This window comes from Odontesthes bonariensis, chromosome 19, assembly GCF_027942865.1.
Source record: "Odontesthes bonariensis isolate fOdoBon6 chromosome 19, fOdoBon6.hap1, whole genome shotgun sequence".
In the NCBI taxonomy this organism is placed as follows: Eukaryota; Metazoa; Chordata; class Actinopteri; order Atheriniformes; family Atherinopsidae; genus Odontesthes; species Odontesthes bonariensis.
This window is the reverse complement of record NC_134524.1, coordinates 23397438-23423039: the sequence shown is the minus strand read 5'-3', so window position 1 is coordinate 23423039 and position 25602 is coordinate 23397438. Positions and strand designations below refer to the sequence as shown.

The 25602-nt window shown below is 42.4% G+C and overlaps 1 protein-coding gene across 1 annotated transcript; it reads left to right on the top strand.

The window, feature by feature from the left end:
- Positions 1-646: 646 nt before the first annotated feature.
- LOC142368718 (uncharacterized) lies at positions 647-25042 on the top strand. Its single transcript, XM_075450907.1, has 4 exons — positions 647-1041; positions 14632-15148; positions 15653-16205; positions 24525-25042. Exons 1-4 carry the CDS (start codon positions 647-649, stop codon positions 25040-25042), a joined length of 1983 nt encoding a protein of 660 aa, XP_075307022.1.
- Positions 25043-25602: the final 560 nt, after the last annotated feature.

The window sequence follows — 25602 nt, the reverse complement described above, 5'->3', positions numbered from 1 at the left end:
AGGGTCTCCATCTGAAGCAGCCCAGGCAGACAAGAAGCTGTGGTGCCACAAGACCCCCCTCATGGACCACCCCATCAAAGTGCCATCATGATGAGGCAACAACTGATTGCACGGCTTTAGTCGCAGTCATCGAGCGCCTGGCCATGGCGAGACGTTTTTTTTAAGCCATTTTCATATCAAACCATTTATTTTTTTTATTTCGGTGACATGGTATTAACAGCACTCCTAATTGCTTCCCATTTCTTCGCTTTAGTGGGTCCCGTAATTCCACTGCTGACACTGCTAAAAATGACAGATTTTCCTTTTTGGATCTCTGGAAGCAGAACTTCAAACTCAGAGCCCGTAAAGTTGTTCTTTTTGCGCCTTGATGTCAATTCTCATGACTCAACACTCAACACTTCCTGGCACAGGAGAAAGGAAGCACAACCTTATATGGTATAATTTGGGGCGTGGGGTATGCAAATATACTATCCTCGTGCAAGTGCACATAGATACGCACAGGTGTGATTCATCATTTACACAGATCGTTTACACACTTTTTCCGAAGTTAAGAGCGCTTGTTGAATCTGACGTGGCGTGTTCGTACGAGACCTTCTTACGAAAAAAGTGAGAGAAATTTAGAATAAAAATACGAAAATGTTCTTGCATGAGGCCCATTGTTCTGAGGCTCAGCTTTCCACCCGAAATTGCAGTAACGAACTTGCGCCCGGACCTGGTCCTATGGTACAAGTCCTGCCACTGTGTCTTCATTGTGGAGCTCACTGTCCCATGGGAGGATGCGATCGGGGAGGCATATGAGCGGAAGAGGCTGTGGTATGCCAACCTAGCAGCTGAAGCAGAGGGGCGGGGCTCGAACGTGAAGGTGTGGCCTGTCGAGGTGGGCTGCAGAGGCTTTGTGGCCAGAAGTACCACGGGGCTGCTGAAGGAAGTTGGCATCAGAGGGCAGGCCCAACGGAGGGCAATGAAAGAACTGTCTGCGGCAGCTGAGCAAAGCAGTCACTGGCTGTGGCTCAAGCGCAGGGACACAACGTGGGCTGCCGGGTGAGCATGTGGTGCCACCGTGCAACACGCACCCAGGTCTGATCAGCCTGTGGTGGGCCAACCCTGGCAGAGGGTGTCCTGTGAGGAAATGGCCGAAACACCCTATGATGCCCGGGCACACAACTGATGATGTGTCGCTCTGGGATCAGCAATGGCAAATCCCACTCCACTGTCACTTACCATGAACATGAAGGGACTTCAACACCTGGTCCTATAACGAAGTCTTTACTGATTGGATAAGGACTTGTGGGATATTCTGTTTGACTTTCCTATAAGTCTCACTGGAACAACTCATGCTATATTTAGCATTAAAATAATTCAATTCAACTATATTTCCATTATCATCCATTCTGTGTCTAACAGACCAAATTTGTTTAGTCATCCAGTCTTCCATAAACATAGACTTCCTTCCATTCAATATTACCCGATTATTCCACAATGGTACATTATGAGGGCTGAAATTATGCTTGAACATCAGTTAAACAATTTAACAAAAGCTGTTGATGAAATTTGGATAGTTTTATGGGCAGTTTTGAAATTTCAAAATCATGTACTTATAGAAAAGCAATACCTCCAACTTTGTTAAAAACAAGAGAAGGTAGCGAGAACCATATCTCATCATCATTTCTGAAGGAACAACGAAGCCATTTGATCTTCAATATTCCATTCATAATTTCAAATCAATTGCTTTTAAACCACCATCCTCATAATCTTTTATCAAATCTCCATTTTTGATGTAGTGATGCTTATTTTTCCATATGGAATGAAAGTTTATTCTATTGATTTCTTTTATAATTCTAGGTGGGATGGCGAGGGAGTATGCTGGATAAATTAATCTGGATAATGATTCAACCTTGGTTAACATGGTTCTGCCGAATAGCGTTAAGTCTCTTTGTAGCGAATTATTTAAAATTTTTTTGCACTTAAAACAGTAATAGCTAGTAGTTCAGTGGCTATAATAAATAAAAGAGGTGAAATGCTGCAACCCTGCCCAGGGCCGTTTCTAGCTTTGTGGGGGCCCTAAGCAAGATGCCGTTTGGGGGCCCTAGTTTGTCAAACTAAAATGAAGAGATTCCTAACCCTTTAGATGGAACACTAAGATCTATTACACTTTATGAGCAAAACAGGCAAGAGTTTAAATTAAACATCTTAAAGGAACATTCCACCAGTGGAGACATGAATATGTATTGAATGTGGGCCATATATGTAGTAGAATAGTAGCATAAATTTTTAATTTGGTGCCTTCTTGACCGAGAAAAGGCAGAAAATGACTTTTTTGTGCTTGTGGATTAAAGACAACAATCCCCATAGTGCATTGCAATGCTCAAGATCCGCAGGCCACTCCCCCGAGAGTGTACTAGCTCCACCCGACTCTACGCTACCTGGAAATCATGTCACTGCCTTACCTGTTTGCACTTCCATCGAGCACCTTACTGTATACTCAATCAGAGGGTGAATACCTCTTTTTTTTATAGTGTGGATAATGTTGTTTGTGTGTCTTTATGTTCATGACAATTCTTATTTTGTGAATTAAAAAACAAAATGTCACTCCTTCTCTCCTGTCTGCCTTCAACAAAGTTTAGAATAGCATCATAAACTTGGAAGGAGGTAAGTGATTTGCAACAAACTTATAATGCAATGCATACTTGTAATGCTTCATAATTTATAGTAATTATAGGTAGGCTATGATCACAATTCTGTCGTTTTGTCATCTGAGGTAACAGTAGCTAGGTAGTTCCAGTTCTGAAATGTTGGTCGTTCAATAACTCGAATACAGTTGGAGAAACATTACTAAGAAAGAGCCACAACAACGTACATTTTAACCATTTAATTAAATAACTATACAAACAATACAACTGCTGAATGAATATAAAACAAGGAAACTATAGCTCCTCCTGAGGTGCCCGCAGTACTGGCCGTCTGGAGATGGGTAGTTCTGGCGGATAGCCTGCACGACACGATGCCCTCTGCCCAATCTCTCTCCTTGCAGGACCCACTCAAGAAAGTGCCGGTAGGCTGTTAGACGGAATTGTCTAGACAAAACATTGATCACAAAGTGAGTGATGGCATTTGAGCCTAGCGTGCCCCAGTAGCTTGCATAACTGCAAGCTATTTGTGCAATGAACATGCCACGTTAGCGAGATCCACACTCCTTACCACCAACTGGTAAGGAGTATGGATCTCATGACAATTATATATACCTATAGCTATATATATATATAGTTAGCTGCAGCTCTCTACCAGTCTAAAGCACTGGCACTGATCTGTGATAGGTCTGTTAGCGCATTAGGTCCAACCCCCCTATGGGCGGTGTTGAAGGGTGGGAACTAGCGCTTGTAGTCTCAACGGAAATCCACCCCTCTTACACTTCCTCCTACAATGATGCAAAATGACGATTTTTGCGTCATTGTAGGAGGAGGTGTAAAGAGGTGAATACGAATTTCTCCCGTCTCAGGAGGAAATGAGAAGCCCCTTTCACACTGCGACCCGCTACTTTAGCGGGTCCAAATTGCACCTTCGACCCGCATCGAGCAATGTGAACGCTTGGCGTGTCAGGGTGACCCGTGTCGCCTGAAGGCGAGTTCAGGGGGCGTTGCCTAGTGGCAGAGCGTCACACGAAACACATAAAATGCTGGGCGTGTACAATGACGTAGGCACAAGCCATGCGTTGGAGGTAGGGTTAAATACACCTGTCTGCATCAAATTTTTCAAACAAACGATGGCGGGACACCTTGAGAACTCGTTTTTGCAATCCAGTTCATGGAGATGTTACTTTACGGTGCGTCTTGCTGCGTGGGAAACCGCGCTCTCCCATCTTTCTCGCCAGCCCTTCCAGCAGAGGTCCATCTTTCACCGTCCCCGAAATGTGGCGGTAAATAACGTCCTCTGCTCGGAGGCTGAGGAGCTCGCGGACCTCCTTGTCTCCCCAGTTGGTCATCTTCAAAAATGTCTCAAACTTGATGTAGGCTAAAACAGAGTAATACTTGTCCTCACCTGTCGCTGTTGTTCTGAATCAGCTGTCCATTCTGTCTTTTAAACTCCTCACGTCACGCCCACGTCCGACCCGCGTCGATTGCGTTCACATCAAACTCGGCTCGGCAAAAAGACTAGGGTCCGACGCGGGTCGAAAGGCGAGTCGAGTTGACGCGGCAGCCCGAGTCGGCAGTGTGAACACAACAGCGGACACGCTAAATTCGCGAATTAAACGCGGGTTATTCGGCAGTGTGAAAGGGGCTAGAGAGTGTTGCATGACCATTCAAAAGTATGACTGGGTTTCTAACAATGCAAAGCCTAATGCAAATGGGTGGAGTGTCCCTTTAAGTTGAACCACTCAGGCAAGTTAAACTAATAAGATTATATAATTCAAAGAAAACAATAAATAAAACAGATTTTGAGTTTCTTTTAAATATTAAACTGTAATGTACAGTGTTCCTTTAAAGATTGTACCCAATTACAAAGTAGATAGATAGATACTTTGTTGATCCCAAAGGAAATTTAAGCATCCAGTAGCAGACATAAAGCAATAAAAAATGTTTATACAATTATAAACACTTTAAAAACAATCTAAGAATTTAAAAAACTATTTAAAAAACAGTTTAAAAATCTAAAGTGACCAGTGAAATAAGACCAAAGGGAAATATAAAGTGACCAGTGAAATACAGAAGCGCCATCACTTAAAGCTGTTGTACATCCTGATGGCCAGAGGAACAAAAGTGTTTTTGAAGTTGTCACTTTTAAGAAGTTTCTGCATTTATCTACACATTGTACTAGTTCAAGTAATAAAACTAAGAAAAATTATCCACTGCCACAATATTCTAAAACAATCAACAGGATGCCTAATATTTGTATATCACTTAAAAAACCAACAGTAGAACACTTCTAATTAGAGGCCTATAAATAACACACCAAACTTAGTAAATTAATCCTAAGCAGGGCTCCAAATTAACTTTTTTGATCACCAGCCAATGTGGCTAGTAAGTTTCTGAAGTTACCAGCCAATCAGAATTTCCACTGGCCACATATTTTTCCGTGCAAAAAAGACAGATGAGAGCCACTGAATTAATTTGATCAATTAAATTAAAGCTTTAAATTCATTTTACGGTGAAATTGGGAATGTATATCCAATTAAAATAATTACAATAATTAAACTTATGTACATACAAAACTTATTCTAACATTTCATTACTCCTCAACCCTCACATAGCCTACTATTCAGGGTCACATTTTTTGTACATAAAAAAATAAAAAAAATAACTTTAAAACTGATTTATATTCATGTGAACCCTGAATCTACAAAAATGGAAATATTTAACAACTTTCTAACCATGTTTTAGTGCAGATAATGCACAAAATTAAACACAAACTATGTGCAGAGACTAAATCAGACCAGACGACCCCCCCTCCCCCAACGCAGACACTACACAGACACTCTGGTGCACCTCCTCAAAATTGTAACTCACCGCAGACAGTGCCGCAGACATCGCCGCAGGGAGGAGAGAAAGGAGGCGTAAGGAGGCGTCTGATTGGTCAACTCTACATCCGCTCTACACTATGCGTATTTCCGGTTTGCTAACCCGCTGAGGCTAACCATGCTAACCGTGACGATTCTTTCCCTCTCTGCCAGCTCCAGTAGTAGCAATATTTCTTCTATTTCTAGATCGATCAGCTGCATCTCAATCAAAGTGCACATTCGTCCAGTCGCCATTGTTGTTGAATGACCTCCGTAACCGTAACACCCACAATCCTAGCTTGTTCGTGATTGTCCCTCTTGCGTTGTGGCGTGGGATTAACATAGCGCAGACAGCGCTTCAAGGCATAAATCAAAAATAACTGCGTCGTGTCTGCGACAAGCTCACTGCGACACACTGCTGCGAAGTATACACGAGCCTTAAACATCGTCCGAGCTCTCTGAACTGTCTTCAGATCCATCTAAATCAGTTCCATTTTTCCCTTTTCTCACAAAGTGTGGCCGGCGTGTGCGCAAACTGTCACCATGCCAGATTCAATATATTCAAAATATCATCCTCCTCCCCTCCTTTGGCAGGCATATCTTTTCTCTTCACGGCCGGCTGTCCCAACCATCGCCACATTTAGTTAGTGTTTGTGTCTGTATTTCTACCAATAACACGCTGTCAAATAATGCTCCCCCTTCTCAATGCATTCATTCACAATGATGGAGCAGAGTCACCTAAATAAAGACAGAAGTGTCCCAAATACAAAAATCAAAAGGTGAATGACACCCCATTTGTGCATGTTAAGCTAACTGCTTGTTAATACGATAAGTGTTTTATTACTTTGCTTGTCTTCCTAAAGAGAAAATAATCAGACGCAGGGTAGCAAAACATTATGGGCGTGAAAACGAAACTTAGAAAATCGGCTCGGCGCATGCGCAAAGTAGCAATTCTCGACAAGCAGGAGAAATCGACTGAACACCGGCGTCTATCGTATTTCCAAACCAAGAGTGACCATCTCCTCTAGAACGGCAGCCTCGGCAGATGCGTTCCCATAGAAACTGCGCTCGTGCGTCCCGTGCATATAATAATTTCGCGTCCCGCGAATTAGATGGTAAAGTTCCTCATTTATCATCGGCCAAGCCGGCTAGTGAGTTTTTTTTAATACACGCCAAAAATAACTTTCACCCGCATTTGGCGGGTTGGCGGGTGTTAATTTAGAGGCCTGATCCTAAGTAATGCCAAAATCGTTTCAAATACCTGAGAGACAACTTCCACTGAGCAATGACAGAGCAGGACAACAACATGCCTCCCTCCCTGCTAGAATCTGAATAAACGGGTCTGGAGTCAGTCTGTCATTCGCGTGGCAGGACAGACTGTTCATTCACGTGTGACATACTCATCTTATATAAGCAAACTTTCATGAGGCAAACACTGAAGCCGAGTTTATAACGAACAAATCCCAGTTAGCTACATAACATTTATCCGAGACTAGCTAGCAGGACAAATAAACACAAAAAACGTCCCACCTCCAGCTATCCAGCCCACATCACCCAACACATGCCTTACCTTTGTCCTCGGGCCGTTTTTCTTCCTCCGTTTTTCCGCGCCACTAATATAACTTCTTTATGATGCCATTACTGCGTTTGTCTTGTTAACTTTTCTCGCTTTTTAGGGGAATGATGGGTAGATGCCAATCATTCCCGTCACACCTGTTGGCGGCCTGCTACGCCACTCAACGTGTGACAGTGCTGTACTTTACACAAACTCTACACACGGTCGCCAGCATTCGTAGATTTTGTTCGTAACTCCAAACTTTTCGTCAAATCCAATCTCTAACCAAGCCTAGGTTGCTGACCTTAGCTGGCAGCAATATCACTGAACGTTGGGTTAGCAAAACACGAACTTACCAGCAAGGGATGCACGAGCGTCATCTCTCCCTTTTCTTTTCTTTCTTTTGTCAGCGCCAGAATCATGTGGCCCTTTACTTGACATTAATCTTCTTCACTGTTAACGGGCATAACTTGGAAAACGTCAGGTAGGATGATGCTCCACCACCTCCGATGCGGTAACTTTGAAGACTGTATCATTTCAGGAAGGGGGGGTATAGATAAGGTAAACACATCTAATTTTCCAGAATCGAGTAATAGGGCACACAATTGAGAAAAACAACGCTGGACCTGTTCATAACTAATGTATATAATTTCTTTAATGTAATAATATAATAACTATCATGACATTTTTTTAACAACCTTAATTTTGGGGGCCCCCACCAGGTACTTGGCGCCCTACGCGCTCTGTGTACTCTGCGTATGCGGAGCGGCGGGCCTGACACTGCCTGAGGCCTCTTTCTACCCTGAATCTGGAACATGTACCTTCTGAGAGACTGAACCGGTGGAGGTACCAGATCGGCTCGGCTTCCAGATCGGCATGGGGGCCGTCGTCTGCTGAACACGTCACACAATATGGCTGAACGCTGGAATGGGAGTACATTGTGATTGGCTGTACGTCGGACAGTTGTGATTGGCTCGTTTTTTCTTTCATCTTATAACCTTATGTGTGCCTTGCACATGTACACCCCGATTTACCTTTGTGTATACATCCCACATGTTTCTGTTCATTTTGTTAAAAATCTTTAATAAAAAAAAAAGTTGTGATTGGCTCAGAAAAACTTTGTTGCGTTCGACTTTCACGACAAACAGACAGATAAATGGATAGATGCCATTTATTTAAGCTAATTTTTCAGTTTGTGTATTTGTCTTATTTACCTAGACTATATGTATATATATATATATATATATATATATATATATATATATATATATGTATATACGGTGTGGTACACACTATTTTGTAGGAAATATTTAATTTCTTCCTAAAAACTCTCCATAGCTGCTGCCGATCACCGAAAGACCGAGAAAAAAACTCTCCAACTCACAGCGCCTAGTTACGGTTACTATGACTACTACCGCCAATCACAATGTACTCCCATTCAAGCCGACAGCCATACAGTGTGACGTAATCAGCAGGCGACGGGAAGCCGAGCCAATTCGACCAAACAATGCATTCTGCGCGTGTCCCGACTCTGAACATCTGGTAGCATAGCAACAGAAAGCTGCATGCAGGTGAGTCCAGAAAAGAATGAATTTAGCGGTCAGACGTTAGCAGAAATGTCTTCAAAGTGCTCTGTGTCATTGTTTTGATTCCTGCTGCTGGACACGGGCAGTCAGAACATGCAGCAGAGAGTAAAAAGTTCAGATCACCTGGCTGCTATTCACAGTTAGCCCGGCATGCTAATGCTAACGCTTGATAGAAGTGTGCAGCCAAAACATGTGATTTGATGTGTTTAACGTACACAATATGCCATATTTCATGATTAGATCTTAAAATGGGACTTAATTATGCTCAATATAAATACTTTAATGACATGAAGAGTTTAAAGGTAGGGTAGGAGATCCTGGATTTTGAGTCCAGCGAAGCTGCATTTTGAAAATACACAGGTAAAAAGTCCCAACCCTTTTCTTCACTTTCCCCCCGAAGGCACGCCTCTAGAGTACATGAACGCGCACGAGCACGAAGGTGCACGAGCGCTGTTCTGACAGCAAGCATCGATCGTTGCCGTATTTAGTATTTAGTTTATGCTAACTATACGTTTAATAATGCTAGGTGATAGCCAAGCTGGCTCTAGTTTAGCTTCCTGCCAAGCTTCGTTCACGGAGCAGGGTACGCGCACAGGGGGAAGGAGGGGGAAGGAGGGGGAGGGGGAGGGAGGGAGGAGCAGATTGCAGTTTGATAGACGGCATCAGTATCCAATCATTGTGAACGGTCCGTTCACAATGATTGGATACTGTTTTTCCTAGATTGTACGTTCTAGAGGCCACTAAAACTTTTCATATTTGTGTCAAAACTTTTAATTAATTGGTTGCAATGGGGGTGTGAAGAGTATTTCAAGCAATATGTAAAAAAATGTTCCAGAAAAAGATCCCCTACCCTGCCTTTAAGTTGTGTGAAGAAGAGTCATAGCATTATTATAAAGACTTGTGGGTGATCCAGGAAAGTATCACAGGAGCAGTAGAAATCCAGTTCTCCTCAGTATCAGTGTGTGATTTCTCAGATTTACACTCGGAAGCCCATTAAAAGACAGTCTGACTGTCCTCTTCAGAAGTGTCTCAGGAAAGCTTCAGTATTCACTTTCCTTTACATATCCAATATTTTCTGTTATCCACGAATCAACAAGGACTGAGCACATGATAAAAAGGTTCTGGAAATGAGAACAGGTTTAGAAACGGAGAGAATCTGAACCTCAGTCTTTGGGATGATATTGGGACCCTTTCCTCAAACAGGATCATTGTCTTAATGTAGTAAAATGATTTAAGTTGATGGTGTTCCACTGACTCAGATGAGATTTATGGGATATTGCACACAGTGGATGTCGGTCTACAGAGTTATTATTACATTTTTTTTCTGAATTTGATCAAAAAGCTACAAATATTTTGAACTGTTACCTTAGTGGGTCTTTAAAGAAGCATTTTAAAGTTCACAGGGATTTAAAGAAAAAGCACAGTAATGAGTTTAAGGCGAGACACTACAGGTGAATAGGGTAATATTTTAAAATAATATATATCACCATGAAACTTCCTCAGTTGATTACTTATACAAGTATGAAAAAAAATGTATTACAAGTTTTTGAAATGTGTATGCTTAATTATGCAAATTAGGCATTATCTCATTAAATATGTGCACATTTGCATATATTTCCGGAAGATAGATCTGAACATATGATGAATCCAGGTGCAAAATTATTTTTTCATTTTGTTTACACACAAAATGAAAAAAAGAATTAGAGGGATTTCGGGATATCTGCTTTGATTTCCTAGGAAATTTCCTAGGAAATCAAAATATACTAACATAGCCTAAAAAACATAGATTTTTGCCATTTTTTTGTATTATAATGTCACATAAATCAGGACAGGAATGATTTATCAACAAATCCTTCTGTTAATATCTTCAGAATACTGCTATGTGTATCACTGGAAAGTTTGGTGTTAGTAGGTGCGTCTGAGCGAATCACATTAGCAGAAATGAGCAGCAGCCAATAAGATTCTGTCATTAGCTATAAATCCGCCTTTAGACATCCACGATTGGTTACTGATAGAAAGGAAGTACTGTTATTTGGGTGACATATCATTGTGCAGGAGACTCAGAGCTTTCCAACGATACCGGTCATGACAGACTTCAGTAAATAGACGAAGCTCGGCATGGCGCGTTGGAATGCTAACTTTTTGGTCAATTCGGGCGAAACGTACTGCAGCGAGTAAACAAAATGTAATAAAATAAACATTTTAATTTATGTTTTCAAATTTTTCTTTATAGCAGGTCTAAAGAGGACATCTGAAAAATGACTGTTTTTGCCTGCCGTGTCTCGCCTTAATGGAATGTGACTGGATGGTTAAAAACTGTGCAGAAAGGTTATCAAGAGAAGAAGAAAAGTGGGTGTGGTTTAACACGCTGCACGCCACAGCTGGATCTTATCGGATGTGCTGACAGTTGCAGAGTCCATCAGTCGGACCAGAATGGAGCAGAACCAGGAGCAGAACCAGGGGCTGAACCAGGAGCAGAACCAGGAGCAGAACCAGGAGCAGAACCAGGAGCAGAACCAGGAGCTGAAGCAGGAGCTGAACCAGGAGCTGAAGCAGGAGCAGAACCAGGAGCAGAACCAGGAGCAGAAGCAGGAGCAGAAGCAGGAGCAGAAGCAGGAGCTGAAGCAGGAGCTGAAGCAGGAGCTGAAGCAGGAGCAGAACCAGGAGCAGAACCAGGAGCAGAAGCAGGAGCTGAAGCAGGAGCAGAAGCAGGAGCAGAACCAGGAGCTGAACCAGGAGCAGAACCCTTCCACCTGGAACAGAACCGGCTCATCCTCTGGGTCCACCGGGCCACAGGTCAGTGTGGAGGAGTTTTTTTTTTTTTTTTTTTAAATTCTCTTTTTATTCAGAAAGGCACATCTCCATCACATACATCACAACACATGTACGATAACTTAACAAAGTTTGCCAAGGATTCAGCGATGTAGTCCATGCTGCCCTTCTGGATCTTTCTCCCACGGACCCAAACCATTTAAGGTAGAAGTAACAACAAAAACAACAGAATTGGGGAGCGCACCCCTATATGCAATCAGTATATCACACGCACAAAAAAAATATACAAAAATATTTACACATATATATATATGTACATACGAAAAAAAACAAAAAACAGAAGAGGGTAGGTTGAAACAAAGCACGAGTACAGTCAGATAAAATCAGATCTGATTGGTTTTACATACTCCGTCCACTTTGTCCAGATCTAATAAAAATTTTCTTTCTCAACTTTGAGGGAAAAAGAAATCTTCTCCATAAGATATATCTCATAAACAATTTCAATCCATTTTTCGATGGTGGGAGGTTCCACTTTTAACCATTTAGTGACACATTTCTTACTAGCTGCCAATAACATAGTCAACAGTTTTTTGTCTTTAGTGCACGTATGGACACCCTTATGCCTGAACATGGTCTTCGTTATGGACAGTCCGTGACGAGCACAGAAGTTCAATAACAAAACACCACTCTGATTCAGATCGAGGGGGCCGTTTCTCCCAATCACGCCCCTCCAGGTCTCACTGTCATTGCCCACGTGAGCATTGAAGTCCCCCAGCAGGACGAGGGAGTCTCCCGGAGGAGCACTCTCCAGTGCCTCCTCCAGGGACTCCAAAAAGGGTGGGTACTCTGAACTGCCGTTCGGTGCATAAGCACAAACAGTCAGGACCCGTCCCCCCACCCTAAGGCGGAGGGAGGCTACCCTCTCGTCTACCGGGGTAAACCCCAATGTGCAGGCACACAGCCGGGGGGCAATAAGTATGCCCACAATTGCTCTACACCTCTCACCGCGGGCAACTCCAGAGTGGAAGAGAGTCCAACCCCTCTCGAGGAGGCTGGTTCCGGAGCCCAAGCCATGCGTCGAGGTGAGTCCAACTATATCTAGCCGGAACCGCTCAGCCTCGTGCACCAGCTCAGGCTCCTTCCCCAGCAGAGAGGTGACGTTCCACGTCCCAAGAGCCAGCTTCAGTAGCTGAGGATCAGACCGCCAAGGTCTCTGCCTTCGGCTGCCAGACAACATAGCTCCCAGACTCATTGGGGCACGCAAACCCCCCCACCACGGTAAGGTGACAGCTCATGGGGGGGCTATGAGTACAATAATGTTAAATAAAATGACAATAAAATGTAAATAATACTTACTTGTCAAGAGTAACATTTCCGTCGTCAGAAAATGCTTCTTCTGACACACACTCGTCAGAAGCATCACTGTCTCGCCGTAGACAAACCTCCAAGGCTTCCTCCATAGTGTATTTAGTTTTCCAAGTCCGTTTAGCCATTTTGCAGACACAAGAAGACGAATAACTGCAGAATTTCGAATTGCGCACAGCGATGCGTAATTTGCAACTCCTGAAATCAGTGACTACTTGCACAGGAAATGTTTGCGCACACCTGTGGCTGTTTATGGGAGAAATCCCACCCATCGCGCGTCATGCCGTTTTTCAGAATGTCATTTGCTATTCAATGCGCCACTCCAAAGTAAACTGGTTCGAGCCGCACACGAAACAATAGGTGCAGATACTTTTGACGCATCAGTGAGTAACTGACTATTGTGCCCCAGCAGACAGGGTAAACAGTCATCTATTGGAACAAGTAAGATGTCATTCAAAAGCTAAAAGACCAGAGCTGTTTTATTATGACGTTGGGGCTAATACATGCATGCTAACTGAAGTTATGATCAAGAATCTGCGGAAAAATATGCTTCTGACAGAAATTCTGAAAGTTAGCCGCCGCAGACTTTGTGTCTTTGTGGGTGAAATACTTGTTGTAGACTAACTATTTTACTGGAGTACATTAATTGGACCCTTGCCAACGTGACAGGACCGTTTTTATTGGAATTGTTTCTTTTCTTAGAATACTGTGAGGCTTTATAGGTGACTTTGATACTTGTATGTTTTTGTTGCGACTGGTTTTACATAAGTGTTAACTGTGTCCACAGTTCTGATATTATCCTGGATACATCATTGGAATCACAAGACCCTTAGCTTTCCAACGGTATATAATATGTAGGTACATATAAAGGCGGGATGAGGAAAACCCCGGAACGTCCCGCCGGCGGAACATAAAAACGTGAAGGGGTTAATAAATGTTCCATTTGCTCAGTTTGTTTTTCCTGGTTAAAAACAGCAAAGTGTTTCCTGGTTTCATCTCCTCTCTCTGAGCTGCAGATCCAGATGTGCTTAGACTCAACATGTACTGCAGGCTGAATGATCTGCTGGAGGAAAATCAGTGGGCAGACTGTTGTGGTGGGACGTTTTCTGGCTCCTGCAGATTTGAGAGGTTCAGGAGCTAATCTTCATTATTTGTGTTTAAAGTCTCTGGGTTACATGAATTGAACCTGGTGGTGGTAATATTCTGGGTCTTTAATGGTTAGATGACAGGTTTATAGAGTTGTTTTAACAAAGAGAAATAAAGGTTGAGTTAAAACGGACTGTGTTTCCCTGATGGCTGTTGAGCTGAATGGCTGCAGACCTCTGAGTTGTAAGCTGGAACAGAGGGTTAGTGTAAAGAATGTCATGTATTACCACCACTGTTACTTTTATTCCTTTAAACCAGCGGTCATCAACCTTTTTCAGCCCAAACTCTACATGGTGTTTAAGTGAACAACTTGGACAAGACTCTGGTTCCTTCCATTATTTAGAAATATTGTAGCTCAAGTTCCTTTTCAGAGTTTCATCATGACAAAAAGAATTAGTAAAAGAGCAAAAAGCAAGAGTTTACTACTTAAAAAGCTGAACGTGTGCAGAACACATCAGAGCACAGTGCTGATAGCTGAGGGCACTTATAAATGCACCCTCAGCGTTCACATTTAATCTGAGATATTGAGACTTGTGTGGCTCGGTCTGTCCAGGTCCAGTTAGAATATGTTGGTTAGCGTAGGTTAGCTTAGAGAAATCTTTTGTGTGAACTTCAAAAGGATCTAAGTCTTCTTCCTCTCTGTCATTGCAGAAACATGGAGCCCAAGAGTTATCCAGATGGCACTGCTGTAAGGACTGTGGGAAAGTTATCAAAAGATCAAATCTGAGGTATCATCAGAGGCTTCATACTGGAGAGAAGCCATACAGCTGTGACCAGTGTGGGGCAGCTTTCACTGTATTATCTCATCTAAAGACACACCAACGTATTCACTCAGGAGAGAAGCCATACAGCTGTGTCCAGTGTGGGGCAGCTTTCACTGGATTATCTAATCTAAAGAGACACCAACGTATTCACACAGGAGAGAAACCTTTCATCTGTGGTCAGTGTGGGGCAGCTTTCACTCAATTATCTCATCTAAAGACACACCAACGTATTCACACAGGAGAGAAACCTTTCATCTGTGGTCAGTGTGGGGCAGCTTTCACTCAATTATCTAGTCTAAAGAAACACCAACGTAGTCACACAGGAGAGAAGCCTTTCAGCTGTGGTCAGTGTGGGGCAGCTTTCACTCAATTATCTCATCTAAAGACACACCAACGTATTCACACAGGAGAGAAACCTTTCATCTGTGGTCAGTGCAGGGCAGCTTTCACTCAATTATCTAGTCTAAAGGCACACCAACGTATTCACACAGGAGAGAAGCCTTTCAGCTGTGGTCAGTGTGGGGCAGCTCTCACTACATTATCTCATCTAAAGAGACACCAACGTATTCATTCAGGACAGAAACCTTTCAGCTGTGGTCAGTGTGAGGCAGCTTTTACTCAATTATCTCATCTAAAGACACACCAACGTATTCACACAGGAGAGAAGCCTTTCATCTGTGGTCAGTGTAGGGCAGCTTTCACTCAATTATCTAGTCTAAAGAAACACCAACGTAGTCACACAGGAGAGAAACCTTTCATCTGTGGTCAGTGTGGGGCAGCTTTCACTCAATTATCTAGTCTAAAGGCACACCAACGTATTCACACAGGAGAGAAGCCTTTCAGCTGTGGTCAGTGTGGGGCAGCTCTCACTACATTATCTCATCTAAAGAGACACCAACGTATTCATTCAGGACAGAAACCTTTCAGCTGTGGTCAGTGTGAGGCAGCTTTTACTCAATTATCTCATCTAAAGACACACCAACGTATTCACACAGGAGAGAAGCCTTTCATCTGTGGTCAGTGTAGGGCAGCTTTCACTCAATTATCTAGTCTAAAGAAACACCAACGTAGTCACACAGGAGAGAAACCTTTCATCTGTGGTCAGTGTGGGGCAGCTTTCACTCAATTATCTAATCTAAAGAGACACCAACGTATTCATTCAGGACAGAAACCTTTCATCTGTGGTCAGTGTGGGGCAGCTTTCACTCAATTATCTAATCTAAAGGCACACCAACGTATTCACACAGGAGAGAAGCCTTTCAGCTGTGGTCAGTGTGGGGCAGCTTTCACTACATTATCTCATCTAAAGAGACACCAACGTATTCATTCAGGACAGAAACCTTTCAGCTGCGGTCAGTGTGAGTCAGCTTTTACTCAATTATCTCATCTAAAGACACACCAACGTATTCACACAGGAGAGAAGCCTTTCATCTGTGGTCAGTGTAGGGCAGCTTTCACTCAATTATCTAGTCTAAAGGCACACCAACGTATTCACACAGGAGAGAAGCCTTTCATCTGTGGTCAGTGTAGGGCAGCTTTTACTCAATTATCTCATCTAAAGAGACACCAACGTAGTCACACTGCAGAGAAATAATTGGCTTAAATCAACAACAATTTTTACGGCCGATAAGCAAACATTCACCTGGGAGCAGCAACAGGAACTACAAATCAGAAGCCTTGCCTTTGTTCAGATTAAATTTTTTTTTTGTGGATTACCACCTTCTCTTGTCAGGACTTTAGTTCTGAATGTTCTGTGGGGAGCACATGTTTGAAGAACCATTGAAAGTGCTTTATAATTTGTTTGGATTGCTTTAACTGGGGACGGATCTCCCGACGTTCAAGACAAACATGGCATCAATTGTGAGTTGATGGACAGAACAAAATGCAGTCTGTTTGAAAGTAGAAACATGTTTATTCTGTTATACGGAGCATATTTGTTTTGTTTAAAGTTAAGATCCACAAAGTAGCTTTGCACCAGCTGTGGGTATTTATGTAAACATCTGAAGAAGCAATATATCATTTCAGTTTGATGTGAAGTCGAGCTTTACACTCTTCTTTATTTCGTTGTTCTGCATTTCATTAAAGATGTTAACTTTTCTCATGCTTTTCATGTTCTTGCTACACAGATATTTTTGAAGAAAATGTGTGTTTGGTTACGAGGGAAAGTTGACCCTTATCATCTTCCCCAAAGACCCAGAAATCTTTAACGCAGTCTGAAAAAGGTTTGGAGTTGTTCCCTGTACTTCCCAGACAGCTGTATGATGCTCATGACTGAAGCTGAAAGTTAAGGCTGTTCCAACACTAAAAGGGCACGAGGCTCAATTTCAAGCTGTGAAACTCTTTCAAATGTCTGTTGTGTTGGAATCAGATGTGTGAACGCATTTTAGTCCAAACGTCATGGCTGCACTGAGGGAAAAGGCAGCTAAGCAGGCTAACGGTACTTTGAACTGAACCGTTTAACACGAGAAAACTGAACTGATCTGTTTGTTGCTTCTACAACTGCTCAGTTACTCACACAATCAGGTACTGAGCAGATTTACCAAACAGACATTCTGCTGTAATCTCAGATGCTCTCAGTGGCGCTGCTTACGTTGTTTTAGTCCACAACTCTTCTTCTTCTTCTTCTTCCCCGACGGCTACACAACTTACCCAGACAGAACACCCGGTGGCAGAGTGTGCACACGACACCCTTATACTTTATTGGATTGTATCTACAAACTGAAACGCTGATCATTTAAACCTGCTTCAGGCTGTTTCTGTTCCCTTTAGTTTTAAGCTGACTGTGTTTGGCGTACCCTGAGCATTTCAGTGGAAAATGTTCAGCACTGACTTGGAGTTGTATTGTGTTCTTGTGGTAACTACGTCCCCACAGCTATTATGTCCTTAAAGGTCCCATGGCATGAAATTTTCACTTTTTAAGGTTGTTTAACATTAATATGAGTTCTTCTAGCCTGTCTGCGGTCCCCCAGTGGCTAAAAATGAGGATAGACCTAAATAGGGTGACCACCTGCTCATAAGCCCAAGGGGGGACAAGGGGTATGTTTATGGGGGACAAGGGGGGACGCCGCACCCGCCGCCAGACTCTTAGTGGTTTACCCATTTCTAGCACATACTACCTTACATGGTATATCAATTTATATATATATATATATATATATATATATATATATATATATATATATATATATATATAAATTATATATATATATATCCTCTGTTATTGGTGATGTAATATATAACAATAATAATGATAACAATAATATTTTGAACAGTTCTTTTTTTCCCCAATTGCTTACACATACTTTCGCTATTTTGTTTCTAAACTCTTAACAAACTGACACCTTTAAAAACACAATTGACCAAATGGTCAACAAATTGGTTAATTTTCTTCTAAAAAACATATTGTAAAAATATATACTTGAAATTAATTTTAAAACAGATTGCATATTTTTCTTTACACACTAAAAATATATACTTAAAATGCATTTCAAAACAGATTGCATCTTTGTCTTTACACACTAAAAATATTACTTAAAATTCATTTCAAAACAGATTGCATCTTTGTCTTTACACACTAACTTTACCAAAAACACTACAGATATGGCAAAAAATGAAATACTTCTGACAAAGAATGACACTTGTTTTCACTTTACAAGGTACATGGAGTCAATCAAAGAAAACACGGTTTCAAAATGCAGGCTAATGTTGACATTACAAGAAATTACATTGACTTTCATTTTTCAGGTTTACAGGTATTTTGACATTCAAAAAGATTCAAGTAGGAAACAAATAAAACGTTGCACATGGATGTTATATAAAATAAATACTACAGTATTAACAGGAATTGTAGTGTCTCAGCACCAGAGGAACAGCAAAAAAAGTCTGTAAACTCACAAAACATTCTGTATTTGGGGACACCTTTAGGCATTTGGGGATACCAGGACTCACCAGCATCTGAATGAAATAAGGAATAGAGAGAGAGAGAGGAGACAGAATTACATTATTTTTTATGCTGAACCTGATGGAACTGACTGTCTGATGTGAAAACAAATATCCCTATGGGACAATAAAGAAATCTAATATGAACAAATAAAGAGACTGCTTTATGGTTGTGGTGATTATTTTATATATAAATAAATATGCCTTTTCAAACGTAGTATTTGCTTTTGTTTGTTTTGGACTGGGATGCTATAAGGAATAATGTCGAACTGCTGCTTACAATCATATAACAGCAGCATTGTTAGCCAACAGATACAATTTCAGTGAACTCTAGCAATAAGGCAACTACAATGGTACACTTTTTCTTAACCATTATTCAATAGGTTGGATATTGGATATTGGATATCAGACAAGGACACTCCTAGAGTTCTAACTTTGACAGATAGAACACATTCGTTTCAAATCAGCAAAACTCGCTGTGATGTCTCCATGATCATCCAGGCTAGCTAACATATTTGCACTAAAGCATTTGAAACCGTATCATTAATAACAGTGGCATTTCAAAGCCACACTAGTATGAGCTGTTTTATGCTATTCAATTAAATGAGATGCTGTTCACAAACTAAATGTCGTCGTCCGATATCCAATAAATTCAGCATGCAAACCTGATTTTTAACAAGCTGATTAGCTAACATTGACTCACTGACGTTAACTAGATAGCTAACACAACACTGTGACATCCTTGCCATATGAATACAACAATGGTCTTTTGAGGACCTTCAAGCAGTCTTCGACCGAGGCAGAGGCAAGCACCTCCGTGACGATGGCTTCTGCCTTGGTGCGACCACAAGACATCCTCTTCGCGATGTCAGAGTCATGATACATTGTTGCAGCTAGCTTTGAGCTACACTCACCAGCTCGATATGACGGCCCGTGCTGTACTGTGTGGTACACATTTGTAACCTCAGCCGCGGTAATTTTGTCTGCCATCGAGTCGATTTTTGGCCGAAAGAAACTGTCCATAGATTTGGACGTTTCTTTTTGAAAAAGCCTCTTCTTATGTGTGTCCGTCATCATATGGCGTTTGACATCGTATTCACCCCCATGTCCGATTGAGAAGGATGATTTACACAAGTCACAAAATGCCCTCTCGGCGTACCCCTCAACGAATTTCACCCATTCATACACATTTTCCCATTCTTTCCGGTACATACATTTTCGCTTTTTAATTGGAGGTGCCTCACCTGCCATTTTCCCCTGTGTTTTTTTTATCCACAAACCACAAACCACAATCCACAACTAGTTCTAGCCAAGTATGCCGCGCCAACTGACTGACTGAAGTGCCTAGTGATGAGGCACGTGAATTGACGTTCATCATCACTGCGAACGTTGAGTCAATTGTCATGGCAACAACAAATATTTGATAACAGCCAGCCTGTCAGATGCGACTGCAAGGGGTGTGTGTCTGCGCGCGTGTGAGGATCTGTTGTAGCTCTACAGTCTGCGGCGACTGTGCTCTTCTGAAATGTCAAGTAACGCTCGTTTGGCTATCTGGGTGGCGCAGGGAAAGTGACAACCCCAGCAAGAATCAATTATCCGGGACAAGCTCTGAATTTGCGGGACGGACTATTTTGGCCTCGAACGCTGTACGTGCACGCGCTACGCGGGACGGTTGGTCACCCTAGACCTAAACCATGCACTGGAAATTATTCTCCGCCTTTGGAAATGTGACCATGCAGGTGGCCTGATCGTTATGACGTGGAGGTTGTTTCCACCCAGAGCCAATAAACTGCATTTCCCCGCCCATAGCTCTTTGGCCAGCTCATTGCTCTGTACGTACAAAATCTGTTTAGAGCTCCTGCATCAGAACCTCTAAAGAGCCAGTGGACAGATTTTGTTTTTTTCTGGGAAAGTGACGACAGAACCGAAGAGATTTGTGTATGTGTGCGCCAAATATTTCACAGACGAATGTTTCCAGAACTTGGGCTAATACCGAGCCCAAGGGAGAGCCCAGACACCCTGCGGAGGAAACTCATTTCAGCCGCTTGTATTCGCGATCTCGTTCTCTCGGTCACTACCCACAGCTCGTGACCATAGGTGAGGGTTGGAACATAGATTGACCAGTAAATCGAGAGCTTCGCCTTATGGCTCAGCTCATTTTTCACCACGACGGGCCGATGCAGAGTCCGCATCACTGCAGACGCCGCACCGATCCGCCTTTTAATCTCCTGCTCCATTCGTCTCTCACTTGGGGAAGGATCTCATTCCCGAGTAAGTAATTTCACGCTCTTTTATTGTGTTGCTTTCCTGTATGTACAGTATAGTTACATAGCTTGTTACCACAGGAATGGGTTTGTATCGTTAGCAGCTAACGTTAGCTATGCAGCTAATAGCATCTGCAAGCTAATGTAACGGTAAATAGCATGAGGTATGCAAGTGGACACCTCATTTACTGTAACGTGAGTGTTGTGTACTTATTTCTTTTGATAGCCGTCCTGCTGTTGGTTTATGGCGCGCACGATATCTGCCTTCCCCCTGATTGAAATTACTCGCGCTACGTGCATCTTTGCAAACCAGAGCAATCAGCTGAGAATGTCAAAATCCTCACTCCTGCTTTCCCCTTCACGCATGATTTTTTTGCTGTGTCTTGTGTAGCACTTGCTTGATGTTTGACTGTGTTAGGAGAGTTGTTCACTAACTAGTTCATCATATTGTCAAAGTAAGCTCATTTCAACAGGTTTCGCTAGTTTTACGGCATAGGGCTGCCGTGCCATCTATGTGCCATAGCGATTCACAAAACATTTGCGCAAGGTACCACGGGCGTAAGTAAGGCCACACCCCCACTTAACAGCTCATTCTGGGGATCCTAAGGAAAGCTCATTCTTGGGACTGGCTGTAATTCAGAATTTTGGGAAAAAAAAACTCAGATACAGTATTAGGGGATCACTAAAGCCTATAAAAATATATAAAAGCCTCGTTTTATTTTCATGCCATAGGAACTTTAAGAGTTTCTTAGAAAGCGCTTTGTGCCGCTCACAGCGGGAGAATCTCACTAACAAATCCCACTTTGGCCTAAAGATGTGATCAGCGGTGACTTTTGTGTGTTAGCGACTGGCGCTACAGGTCCTGGCTGAACAGGAATTAGCCACCACAAATGCAAGACAGTCGCTGTAGCGACTGAATGTTACGCAGGACTGTCTTCCTGTATGCAGATGGTCATCAGTGAAGTCACCTCCCCCGAATGAACCCTGTCATGTTGTGTACATGTGGCAAAACATGGCGAGCCAGCCGGGGGGGCTGTTAGCGTGACAGAGACAGTCCCTCAGTCAGAGACCAACCTCAGAAGTTAAACCCAGTTTGTAACTGAGCTGACTCACAGTGGAAGTCACACGTTAGATCTGGTTCTCAGGGAGCGTTTCCTGTTGAGATCCAGCCATGTCTGATCAGTGCTGCAGTTTCTTGTTTTGCATTATTCTCTCCTCTTACTCAGACTACACCTGAAACTAATCAAAATCAGGAAGCAGCACGAAGAATTGTCACATCAGCCAATTCAAAGAAGTAATAACAAGTGCTTGAAAAAGGCAAATGAATGAAGGGATGTAAAAATGAGGAAAATACCCTCAGTCCCCAGAAGTCTTTCTGGGGTTCCTGCTCCCAAAGCACACTGAGCGCTGCTTCTGTGCTTCAGTGTTTTTCAGTAGTTTGTGTTTACTTTTTCCACCTCCGTAATGATCTGTAAAACTGAAGGTTGTTGAAGAACACAGTGCTGGATCCAAACAATAGTGTAATGTTCCAATCTGACCTCCTGGTGGCAGTGTCGTCTCACTGGGGATTTCTCATTGATTCTTTTAAAAGCAGGAATCACCATCAGATATTCATGATCTGAAGGGGATGAACTCCTGTGCTTCTGCAGAATACCTGAGTTTCCTCCAGGGCCACCATGAAGTTAGTGTTTTTCGCCATATATATTTATATTTACACTAACTTATAGATTTAATCTGCTGTAACTCCTGGTTAAATGGAGGTTTTACTCTTTCTTTAACTGCAGAATTCCACCGTAATATAATTCTAGTTAAAAAAAATAAAATAATAAACTCAAATGTTAGCTTTAGTTATTTATAAATGTAGATTGATGATACATATTGGATGGAAGCTTTTGGCTCCGGATGAAATGTTTTGGGTTCATGTGGAACCGAACCAGGTCAGTACCATTATTCCAGAATTCTTTGCATCTTCTTCAGATTTTCTCTGTGAAAACAGAGACTTCTGAAACATGTTTCTGAGCTGGTGTGGATGCTGCTAGAAGGACCTCTGCTGGTCACTCTGGTAGTTTTTCAAATCTGTTATGATGTGTAACCGTAGCAACGGGAAAGTTGTTCGCCTGTTGGTGCAGCTAACTGAGCTTCACAGAAGTCCAAGAAATGGCTGGAAAAATACCCCAAATCTGGATGAGCTGAAGAGGAGATGTCTAGGATGCAGAGCAGGAACAACATGGAGGAAAAGGAGGAGGAAGTTTAAAGCATTTCTTCCCTCGATCATCAGGGGAAATGTGAGGTCACTGGTGGATAAGACAACTACATGGATCAACTACACACTGAAAGGTTGAATCCTAAACTTCCTCTTTTCATTTTCTTTTCATAGGGACTGAGTTCAAGCCTTTTCCAGGTTCCACTCAATTTTTCTCGGTCTTCAAAGTTTGAAACCAACAAGTCTGAGACTTTATTGGGATACAGAGCATGAGACACAACACCAAGCAGCTGAACAAACCAGAGACAGTTGATGAGCAAAGCTGCTTCACAGGAAACATGTTGGAAGACTAAAAGATAGTGTCTGTGATCATCAGTCTCAGGTAAAAAGTGCCAAGAAAGCAGCACAAAGCAGCAGAGGCATCGCTCAGAGGGGCAATAAACTGCTTTGGGACTCGGAGATCATATGTTCAAGTCCTGTGAGAGCTGCTCAAAGTGCGTCCAGATGCTCAGTTATACATCAGTTAAAGGCAGATGATTTATCTGATCTGATTATTTACAACATGTTCATTAAGCTTTGGACATATTTGTGGAATTAATGGTTTATCGCTTGTATCTTTAAAAACTTTTTCCCCTGGTGTGTGAAGAGAAGAAGAAACCACAGGGACCCACACAGGAAGAGGGCGGGCTTTATTTGGGGCTTCAACAACAAGCTCCAACTGGCCAAATGAGTGAGAGACACAACGATGGAAACAAGTGTTCAGTAGCTGCTCTGTAAGTAGAGAAGCTGTGTTTTTCTGCTTTAGCTGAAATCCCTTAACTGAACCTGCTCTGTGGAGAACTTCTGATAGTGGAGGGCAGGCACGGCGTTATGGGTGGGCCTGATGGGCCTAGGCCCGCCCACTTTTCAACTGGCCCACCAAAAACTTTTCTTCCAAAAAATATATATATTTTTAATGTTGTCAATAATTATTAAAAATCGACAAATAATGTAATAATTTGTGCGAATAATACGTGCACTGTCACTCCCATAGGTTAAACCTCGTCCTGTCATCTGTGGCCCGGACATCGCTGGATGCCTCAACCTTTTTCGACTCTCTCAACACCTTGCACACCTTCATGTGCGGCAGCGAACGTCATGCCCGCTTCCTCAACACGCAAAGAGAGATGCGGCCCGATCAGAGGTCACTGGAATTGGAGCGAGGGTGTGACACTAGGATTCAAGATCTGCTGCAGTAACAAAAGTTTTCATTTTGTATGATGTTATCGTGGAGGTTCTGGCACAGTACGCAGAAGAGGGGGGGCAGAGTGAGATTGAGGCACAGTCACTCCTTCAGCAGATCAGAACAAAAAAATTCATATTCCTCCTTGTATTTTTCAAACAGTTGTTCAGTAAATCAGACTTCACGTCTAAAATCCTCCAGTCTATCTCCACATCAGTGACAGACACGGTTGATTTGATCGACAACCTCAAACAAGAACTGACAGACATTCGCTCCGGTGACTGTGCGTTCTTACAGATGCTGGAAACAACAAATAAGATGATGGAGGATCATGGTGTCGACAATTGGGATGTACCCAGTTTGCCGTCCCGCTCAAGAAAGCTCCCAGGACGATTTGAGGGAAGTATTGTCACATGCACGTTGGGGAAATCTACAAGGGTGAGGAGTGACAGTGACCTGCGCAACATTTCCAACGTGCTAATAGACTGCCAACTTAATGAACTGAACACTCGATTCCACAGTGACACTTATGGCCTCATGGCATCTGCGGCAATCCTGAGGTCCCCTGGCCTTGATACAAATGACACCACCTTGGCCACTATAGCGAACTCTCTCAATGATGCTGCGAAGCACTTCCACTTAACCATATCAGAGTCGGAGCTCGCAGTGTTTGTGCAACTCATAGTGAGGAAAAAAAAAAAGGGGGAGAACTTCTCAAAAGTATTCTTGAAGTGATGGACATATGTAATGAGGACGTTTTCCCGAATATTCATGCTTTCTTAAAAGCTCTGATAACACTACCAATGACATCCTGTACAGTTGAACGCGTCTTTTCCAGTGTCAACCGGATTAAAACACCAAATAGGATCACCATGCTTACTTCTCGCCTTATGTCCCTCTGTCTGTTGACATTTGAGAGAGAGCTTACAGTAACTCTCGACTTCGATGAAATCATTGACATTTTCAAGAGCAAGCCCCATCGACTACTCCTGTAATTCCGGAGCCTAATTGAATGAATGGATAGGCCTATTCTGCGCTGTCTTCTTCCCATGACTATCTATTTTCACGTTTGGCAATATTTTAATCGTGCCTGTTGATGCAAAAATATGATTGTCATTTGAAGAGATCTTTTCCAAAACGCTATAAAGCCATTTTTGAAAACATAAAAAAAGAGTAATTTTATTTAATTGTGTATTTCCGGTAATATCAATCTAAAAATATAGGCTATATATTTATGAAAATGCAATAGGCCTACAATGGTGGATATAGCGTTTTGGAAAAGAGCTTTTCATTTT